Raw genomic sequence first — 10,486 nt, forward strand, 5'->3', positions numbered from 1 at the left:
TTTTCCTAGTTTATTTAATTTCTAACCAATTTGTGTTTAATTAATATCAATTTTAGCCAATTTGATATTATTCTATTTTTTAACCCTTTTTAAAAATTACTTTAATCTCAGCCGTTGATTAAAATCAATCCAACGGCTGAGATCTCATCACCATTTTGTTTCCATTTATTCAATTAACCTAAACTTTAATTCATTTTTGTCCTCACGAGACGACCCCTTCCCTCTCTCCACATTCTCTTCGTCTCTCTTACTCTCTCCATCATGGCTACCGCCGGCCGGCGACCACACGACCCCTTTGAATTCCTCCTCTCCACCACCAAAGAAACCCCAACCCTAGTCATCGTTGTTTCTTTAGATTCGAGCTACCACCGCCAAACCAGTCGGAAAACCGCATCACCAACACCGGCGCCGCCCTCTCGCCTCCTTCTAATGCGATCGTCACCCTACATGTAATCAATTCACTGTTGTATTTCTTGATTATTTTGATGAACTTTTTATGTGTTGGCTATTGTTGCTATCCTTTTTCTTTTTAAGTGTAAACTGTTTGTAGTAACTCTAGTAGGTATTTGCTTATGACATCTCTGTATTTTGCTTTTCGCAGGAAGAAATTCATGAGTTGCTTCTGATTTTTGCTGAAGCTGGGGAAAATGTTGTGAGAGTAAAAGGCGGTGATCCGTTGGTATGTCTTCGGCTTAGGTGTTTGGTTTATGTATGTCTTCGGCTTAGGTGTTTGGTTTATGCTTATACATTTATATATAGTTAATTTTTACAATTCTAAAGTTGAAACTTTGGAGCATTTGTTGGATTATCAGGTATTTGGATGGGGTGGAGAAGAGATGGATTTTCTTCAACAAAAGGGAATTCAAGTTAAAGTTATTCCAGGTATGATGACTTTGTGAATCCGGCAAAGAACTTGATTGAGCTATAAAGCTGCAGAATGTAAAACTTCCCAAGTGTCATTAAATTGGTGGCTTGCAAACCTCATTTCACTTATAATATTTTCTTTAGTAATGAAGATATGTTCCAGTTTAGAGAAGTAGTATATATAATGGTCAAAGAATGTGTATTTTCTTTAGTATTAGTCTAAGGGATCAAAAGGAAAGTACCTCCATAATAAGCACAGGATTGCAACTTCAAGTAAATCACGTCTTTATTCTGATATCCGTCTTTTCAAGATTTTCCTTTCAGTTTAGATGCGAAAATTTATGGCTTGGCTTCTGTTGAAGAGGACATCTAGGTATCCTGAAAGAAATTTACAGACACTATCTTGATAATCCTATATCTTAATTCATTTTGAATCGATTTGTAAGATAAAAATATGTAATCTCCAAAAGGGGGCTATTGCTGCATCTGCTAACACTCAAAAGTTATATGTTTACAAATTTTTTGGTCGTTGGTAGTTCCTTTTGTTGATTAAATGATTTGATTTGCGAACAGATTCCACCTACACTTTCAGTTGTAAAATCTTTTATAGGTGAGAGTGGGCTAGTTATGTCTTGCATAAGTTAATACATAAGGTCGAAGTGAAATCTGATTCTGCCATACATATTTCAGGCATTACTGCAGCATCTGGGATATCGGCAGATTTGAGAATTCCACTAACCCATCGTGGTGTTGCAAATAGTGTTAGATTTCTCACTGGTCACTCGAGGAAATGAGGAACAGACCTACTTTTGTTGCAGAAAATGTAGCTGACCCTGACTCTACATTAGTTGTTTATATGGGCTTGTCAACTGTTCCTTCCCTGGCCTCAAAGCTCATACATCACAGGTTGCCAGCTGATACACCAGTTGTTGCCGTTGAGCGAGGAATAACACCTCAACAACGCATGGTAAGCGAGCCCAGTTGTTTCTCTCACTTATTGTTCCTTCATTATTTGCCTAGGATGTGGCTTTTTTCAGCTACCTTTGAGAATAAATCACTTGTGTTTTGGTATCTACAAGTCAGAAATTAGAACAACAATTCGCGCACATGCATTTAGGGAGAGGATGTTTCCATGAGTATTTTTGTTTTACGAAACATTTCGAACCCTCTTGCTGAGAAATTAGATAATGCTACTTTCGTTTGATCTACTAATTTGCTAATAGAAGGTTACAAAAAGGTATTAGGAAAAAATGAACGTTACAACAAAAGGACCTCTAATTTCCCCCAAGGTTGTGAAATTTTTCTGATGTTGACCTTCCCATTGAGACAAAGCACTTTTAAGTTGGCCACAAGGGTCTATCGTACACAGCCTTACCCTGCATTTCCGCAAGAGACTGTTACGACAAGTTGAACCCGTGAACTTCTGGTCACATAGACAAGGATCAATGTTTACCCAATTATGATGCATTTTCAGGTAGAAATCTAGAATCCAGTCCATTTAAAGGAATCTAAACTCCCTAAATCAAACAAACATAAGCAGAAATGTTCAGAAACAGTTGAGAAAGTGCACAAACCTGAGTTCTTTTATGATTACCAGCAGTTTTACCAACATAAAGAAGTCTAGCATGAGGACCAACCAAATCCAAAACTTCATTAGAAACCAATCTATCATACAAGAAATGATCAGCATTCTGAATAACTCTCAAAGCCATAACAGTCAACAACTCAGGGTCACCTGGTTCAGTACCCACCAAGAACACTTTCCCAGGCCCTCTTCTATCACCCCTTCCTCCTCCTCCTCTCTTCTCCCTCAAAACCTAAAGCATTTTCTTCAGCTTGGGCAACTACAAAGCTATGTCATATTCCCTAACATAGCTAGGATCAGGTAGAATTAATTTATAAGAATATCTAGCTTACAGTGCACTCTATACATTTTCCTAGATGTTTAACTTATAGTGAACTTAAGAAAAAGAAGAAAAGAAAATTTAGTTATTTATGTGAAATTTGATAAGAAACTGTTTTGTTATTTATCTTTTGTTTGAGGAATTATTGCAACATTGGGTGTGTCTATCCATGTGTACGGTGTAGTTGTGAGTAAGAAACTTGTAATACATTTATGTTAACATGCTAGTTAGCATGAATTTCTTCTATTGTTGTGATCAAATCTTTTCTTGCTCAATTTCAAGCTATCGAAATGACTCTTTACTTTGTTCTTTACCGGGAGAGGTCCTTTAAATGATGGAGAATTATTGATTAGGAGTCTAAAGACATTAAATTTTGTATTAAGAAATAATTGTACAACAAATCTATATTAATTTTTTTAAAATATATTAATATTAGTGGCGACTATAGGTTGCCGCTAAAGGTGTATTTCCTCTATATTGAAATTACCTATTGTAGCAAGGTGAAGTCTCCTCTAGTCATTTTCTGTGGCAACCATGGTCGCTACTAAATTCTTTCATTTAGTGGCGACCCTCTTAGTGGACACCTTGCCTAGTATTTTTTGTGGCGATGTAGAAAATCTTTAGTGGCAAGGGAAATCGTCACAAAAAGGCTCATTTGTTGGCAACTCTTTTATGTCGCCACAAGTAACCTTTAGTTATGATTGTAATACCAACGACCCCCCAGTTGCCACTAAATGTCTTTTGCTACAACTTTTGGAGATTTAGTGGCGACTTTTGTTGCCATTAAAGGCATTATTTCTTGTAGTTTGTGGAACCCCTTCCTAAGTAATGCCCCGAGAGTACACCCTGGGAGTCATACAGTGCTTACAGTCCCGACGGACCACAAGCTAACCCATGAGCTGGTATCTGATGTGAACACTGAATTACATAATAAATGCGGAAGAACAACTAACTAGCCATAAGGTTTTATCAACTGAATCAGTACTGAAACAAGAATCTGAAGAAAACAACTATTTGAATCTGATAAAATACTGATAAACTGAATAGCTAACTGACATGTCCGAAAGCCTCTAAACTTAATTGAATACGAGTTGATAGGACAGGCTTCAACTAACTCCAACTAACTACTAAACTGAAAGCATGAAACATAATAATTTGTCCTCAAAATATGAGGACTTACCACTACTACTGCTGTGAGCCTGAGAAGTCCAAGCACGATTCGAGAATTGGATGTCCGAACCTATGATATGATACATCATAGCGCAAAAGAAAAAGTATGCAATCAGTACTTTGAATGTACTGGTATGCTAAATGAGGTAGGCTAATATGCATGGTTTCATGAACATGGATAAATAATCATCTGAATATGTATGTATAACATAAGGTATTGAATAGAATGCATGAAATTTGGAGTTACTAAGAATATGGGAAATCTATAAATACTGAGGATGTATGATCAAGCATGTAACATGAACTGAATAAAATTTGTAAACTGAAATACTAAAATAATTGAAATAACTGATATCTGTAAGCTTTGGTCAACCAACACTGAGTCTGAGTGTTTGAACTGATTATTGGACTGAAACTGTAGCTAAGACTATAGGAGGTATTATCTAACCGACATGTCCCGATCTGAGCTAATCGGGGTCCAACCTATAACCCCAGTTGGAAGGATGTTAGTACCGTGCCACGGGTACTAACACTGGCTATATGGATCCACTAAACTGGTATACTGTATGGTCCTGAAGGACTAAGGGTGTCAAGCCTAATCTGACGGGTGACCCCTGCGAGATAGTCAAGCCTAAACCGATAGGTGACTTCTCATATCCTATGCTGGCTACGTAGTCCTGGAGTATAAGGATTGCTACTAATGACTCTGCCTATCTAATGGGGAAACCGTCATCCCTTCACTCGCTCAGTGCTAAGTCTTACTCCCAACTGAATGACACTGGATGCTAAATTGTTCTGAGTTTAACTGACTGATCTAGTAATTCTCATAATATATTCTCAAGTTATCCTGAAGATACTGAGACGAGACTAAGTAAATAGCTATGGTTTTCGGGTATTCAATACCCCAAGGACTCAAAAGCAAAAATAGTTAAAATGATACTTAAGCTTAAAGAACATAACATGCAAGCCTCTATCAAATCTTCACTCTTGTAAGCATTTTATCAAACACTTGTAGTTCATAGTTTATTCAAATAATGGGAATGTTATGGGACTAATAGTAATAGCATGAATTTAACATGAATAGCACTAAATCATGATTTAATCCAATGAATGACAACATTAAAATGTGAAGAATTGAATAACAACAATAATTTCATTTATACATGGTGTAAAATCATAGTTCATGGAGATTCATGGGTGAAATCATAATCTAAAATCAAAATAACTTGAAAGGATCATAATTTTTGCAATTTAAACTGGATACTTGGACTCTATGGGTGGAAGAAACCCATGGATAAACATCTAACATGCCTGAGTTAATAAATTTAAAAGGATTGATGGCGAGAATTCTTGAGATTGATCTTGTATTTGAGAGCTAGGGTTTTAATGGAAACAATTTGATGAACAATGAGCATATTTTGCTCAATTTCAAGATTAATCCTCTATTACACGATTTGGGGGCTTGATGAAAGATAAGATTGCCCATGAGATTTAAAATCCCGTAAATGGAACACCGATTAAGGCCTCATCGTGATGCGGTGAGTAGGTCATCGCGATACCTATCGTGACACGGTGGAATTGTGGTGACTCTCTGGATCGTGACAATTTTTGTTTTGGGGTTCACCGCGATGCGGTGCGACCGCGGTGACCCTATGGAAATTGACAAATGCCAAAATGGCCTTCAACATGATGCGATGACATGCTCATTACGATACTCACCACGACGTGGCCAAATTGCGATGAGCTACTATTTTACCAATACGAATGCGGTCCAATCCCCGTTCAAAAATCCTGAAACTTACCCAAAACAAGTTATTTTCCAGCTTCTAAGTGTTACAAGTATGCAGTAAGGGTTGGACTGAGCTAGAAATGTTCGGGGTATTACACATATCCATTGACAAGACTTTCTTAAGGAACAAGTATAGTAGAGTTTTGATAGTGGCGGTGGCACAAGATGCTGAGATTCACATCTTTTTCATAGCTTTTTGTGTTGTGGAAAAGGAATGTGATGCCTCGGATGCATTTTTTTTAATTGTGAAGCTATATTTATAATACCAAAGAGTTGTGCATAATTTCGAATAGGCATCCAAGTAACTGAAAGATGGGTTCAACTCTCTTCACTTCAGCTCACTTTGGTTGTTGTATATGCATTTTATAGAAAATATTCGAAACATCTTTCACAACCTGAGGATCGTGACTCTTTTTTATAGAGAAGCGAAAGTATATAATAAAGCCGGATTTTTGACCATTTCAATCAAATAAATAATATGCATCCCCAAACAACACAATATCTTGAACGTGTCAATTTTGAGAGATGGAGTCGGGCTTTTTGTCCAGAAAATAGGTACATTTTTATGAATCTAATGTCTTGTTTGACTTACAACTTTGTAATACTTATTTTATAATGTCGTACTAAGTGATTTTCTTGTATATGTATAATATTATGACGTCAAACAAAGCTGAATCATTGAATTCAATGTTTGGCATCGAAAGAGAATTTCTCATTGTTGCGATGTTTAAGGAAATAAACAAGAGGTATGTCAAAATATTTATGAAAGGTGTATGCAGTTTTCAGAAACAAGAAACAAATTTATTCTACAAGCAAAAAAACAAATATCAATGAACATATGTTTGGAGAATAGGTTATTTGCTCATCAAATAGCAGATTACAAGTTTAGTATCGATGGTCATGGTGATGTTGCCACAGTCAATCTTCACATAAGATCTTATACATGTAGAGTTTTTGACTTGGATAAAATACCTTGTCCACATGTTATGGCTGAGTTTCAAGTCCAATATGGTTCTTAATATGGAAGTCAAACTTATGAGTAATCGTCTCCATATTATTCAGTGGAAACATATATAATGACATATAGTGAGAATACTAATCTGGTGCCTCCTGAAGAATCTTGATTTATTCATGTAGAGATTTTGGAGAGATTAATACCTACTACATATATTAACCCAAGCACTATCAAACTGGGAAGAAGGTCATATAAGATGAGGCGTAGAGTTAGAGAATCATTTTCATCAAGAAAAAAATAAGTGCTCTATATGTAAGAATGCTGACCACAAAAGAACTACATGTCCGGATCATAATGCACCATGATAGATGTAATAGTAAAACTTGTGTTGTTTGTTATAGACTTTGATATTTTTAACTCATTGTTGTGAATGTAAATGTTATTATTTATTATAAGAAATATCTTTTTATCAACTTGTGCATCAATAAAAAGAAGTAAAATAGGAACTAAATACAATAAACTACCAAAATATTTTCAGCAGATCACCAATCTGTTGCAACAGATGGACTTTGTTGGAATAACACAATACAGTTCATTAAACTGGAATGTGTTCCTCCAATAGATGACCAATCTATTATAACAAATGGGTAATCTATTGGAACAACATAATACAGTTGTTGTTACTGGTTTTTGTTGTTCCAATAGATGGTCCATCCGTTGGAAGAACACAAACTCTTGCTATTTCTACTAGATTCACAATTGTGCCAAACGCTCAATTCCTAACTCCAACCGTCGACATGTTGAGAAGAATAAATAGACAAAATAAAAATTAAATAAGAATTACAAAGTAAAAGTCGACCAAACATAAATTTTTTTAATTAAATAAAAATAAAATACATTAGGTAGGTAGATCAGATATAAATAAAAAAACATACGCTAAATAAAAAAATATAAAATTATTATTATTGTTATTGTCATTCGGTCAATCGTTAATCGATAATACCAGGGCCCTCCTCAGCCTGCGAATTTCTTGGAGCACCCTTGCTCTCACGGCGCCTAATTCCCACTGCAGGTTATTAATCTACCTCTGAAGTTTTCGTGCGGTGTCGTGTAGAATAAAAATATCTCAAATAGGATTAGTCATATCTAGAACACGCATGAATTGACAAAAAACATAAACACAAACATAAAGAAAAGAGTTCAAATATAATACAACATATACTAACAACTAGGTAGATTTACCCAAAAAACATATCAGAGTCAAGGAAAGGAATCTATTTTTTGAAGAGAAGTGGTTGAAGATGTAATATGAAAAATAAGATGCAATAAATAAATAAGTGTAGTAGAATCAATGAGTAAGGAGAAACCTATTTATAGATGATTGAATATGAATATGTTAGGGAAAAAGGCACTTCTGTTCACCTCCATTTTATTAATTATAGAGAAAATGATTAATACCCCCCAACCTATAGTCGAAATCTCAACTACACACTCAACCTTTCAATTAGACCTATTACCCCCCTGATCTATTTTTTTCTATATTTATTACCCCCTAAATACTGAGCTAGCAACATAAACTAAGTAAAAAGACTTTTGTGCATTTCACGAGCTTGACCCGCCTTGCCCACGCGTAAACAAAACAAAACATCTCTTTTATTTTTTCAATTTCATTTCCTCTCTCCTCCCTCTTCTCTTTAAACCTTTCATCTTCCTCTCTCCTCTATTCTCTACTTTCTAAACCGTGATTTCATCAGTTTTTTTGGGTGATTTTTGTTCTAATCAAAACATTTTGGTTGTGGATTTTCAAATAATCATCTTGTTGCTGTAGCAAGGTGCTTTTTTTTCTTAAACTTAAAAAATTGAATTAGGGTTTTTAGGTAATCTCTAATTTTACAAATTAATTGAGTGAAATTAACTGACTTTCTGTTATGACGTTGTCTAAGTGTTCGATTAATAGCATAATCCGTTCAGAAGTACATGATTTGTTGAGTGTTTAAGTGGGTTTATTAGAAATTAGGGCTTTTCTCCTAATATGAAAACTTAAAATTTCAGTTGTGTTTAATAGGACGTGCGTGTTAATATGTTGTTAGTTTGAGTGATTTTTTTCCAAAACTTAGTTAAAATTAATTAGGGTTTTATGCTAAACCCCGAAATTACGATTTTTGTTGATTTTTTAAGTTGGTTTTTAGAAATTAGGGCTTTTCTCCGATTTGGTTAACATGACAAAATTTAAAAATCAATGGTGTTTAATAGCACGGCCATGTTAATATCTTATTTTTTTTGTGTTGAATTATGTAGCATGTTCATGAATTTTATTTTTCTTTTTCCAAAATATTTCTGCTATGCTACAATGTCTTATTTGATTCTTTATTGTCGTCCGGTAAGACATGAATGGTTTTACGTTGATAACTCTAAGATGATACCATGGTGGGGTCTTACATTTTAGTGGGAGGAAAAGGTCAAAAGTAATGGGAATGGGTGTGTTCTAAGCAGAAAATGAATTCAAAGTCCTAAATGTAAGCATCTAGCTGTGTTGTATCTTATGTACATATGAGTCTTTAATGTATGAGTCTTTGAATAAATTTTTTCCTTCACTGTAGCCTTGCATGTCTAGCAGTAAGATCTGCTCTACTGGTCAAGCAAGGGTAACAAGATCAGTTGACATAACTGGTAACATAGGTTATACACCAACTTCTACCAGTAAGCTGAAATGGAATGGCAAAGAAGCAATATCAACAAAAAAACTACAAGAGATTAAAGAGAAGAAAAGAAAAAAGAATGTGGGAAGCAGTTCAAATAATCCAATTTAAAAAATACTTCTTCAAAGTCCAAGATTCCCTGGAAATCGTAGTGATGTTGATTATTTTATGCACTTTTTTAAGTTAGATCAGTTGACATGAAAACAATTTTATTTTTGTGTTGGAAAACAAGTAAAGCGATGTATATATATTTTGTTAATGAATGTTGCCTAATGGTTGGTATAAATGATTATGTTGTGTCTAATGGTTGATATGACTGATGATGTTGTGTGAAGTTGGAATATTTTGTTGATGAATGTTGTCATTACCCATTATTGTTGTGTTAAATGGTTGTAAAGTTGATATAATGGCAAAACAACATTGTCATTACATAATTTTAGTGTAAACACATAGCAGCAGCACGGGACTTTGCCTAACAATACACAAATTTGCAATTGTAAACAATAACATAGCAACAAGACAAGACACTGCAAGTGTAAACAATAACATAGCAACAATACACGACACAATTTTATAAGTGTAAATAACAACGTAGCAGGAACACAACACAATTTTGAATGTGCAAACATTAACATACCAGCAGCACAAGTGCAAACAATAACATAGCAGCAACACAATAAACATCTGAAGTAAGACTACTTAAAAGACACCATAATAGAATATAGTCTAATATATTTAGATAGGTATAAAAAATTTACACCATAGTCGACCATATCTAGAAACTACTTTCAGTTCTTTTGTTGCTGATGAACATAGCAGCAACACAAATCAAAATACATAAAAGTATCTTTCTATTCAACCTAAACCGTCTCCATCTTTCATTGAGCTTCTTCTCCCGTATCAAGTTATCAATTTGGGCCTCTTTAAGCCATAAGTCTTCTTCCAACTCATTGATTTTGTTCACCAATCTTGGAATGATAAAATTTGATCTTGGATCCACTTTTTCTTTGTCCCTCCATAGAAAAAAATTATATTTTGAGACTGAAATTTTTTTTTAGAAATCAGGACATTATCATAATTTGAATATAAATTGACAGCAAAATAC

At 34.7% G+C, this 10,486-nt stretch overlaps 1 protein-coding gene across 1 annotated transcript; it reads left to right on the plus strand.

The window, feature by feature from the left end:
• Window positions 1–299: 299 nt before the first annotated feature.
• On the plus strand, window positions 300–9,697 carry LOC124892133 (S-adenosyl-L-methionine-dependent uroporphyrinogen III methyltransferase, chloroplastic-like; the record flags this gene model as incomplete). Its single annotated transcript, XM_047403547.1, is given in 6 exon segments — window positions 300–449; window positions 602–679; window positions 813–882; window positions 1,555–1,662; window positions 1,665–1,831; window positions 9,283–9,697. Coding segments are annotated over 6 exon segments (783 nt in total), but the record flags the coding sequence as incomplete, so codon positions are not given.
• Window positions 9,698–10,486: the final 789 nt, after the last annotated feature.

This window comes from Capsicum annuum, unplaced genomic scaffold (genome assembly GCF_002878395.1).
Source record: "Capsicum annuum cultivar UCD-10X-F1 unplaced genomic scaffold, UCD10Xv1.1 ctg44064, whole genome shotgun sequence".
In the NCBI taxonomy this organism is placed as follows: Eukaryota; Viridiplantae; Streptophyta; class Magnoliopsida; order Solanales; family Solanaceae; genus Capsicum; species Capsicum annuum.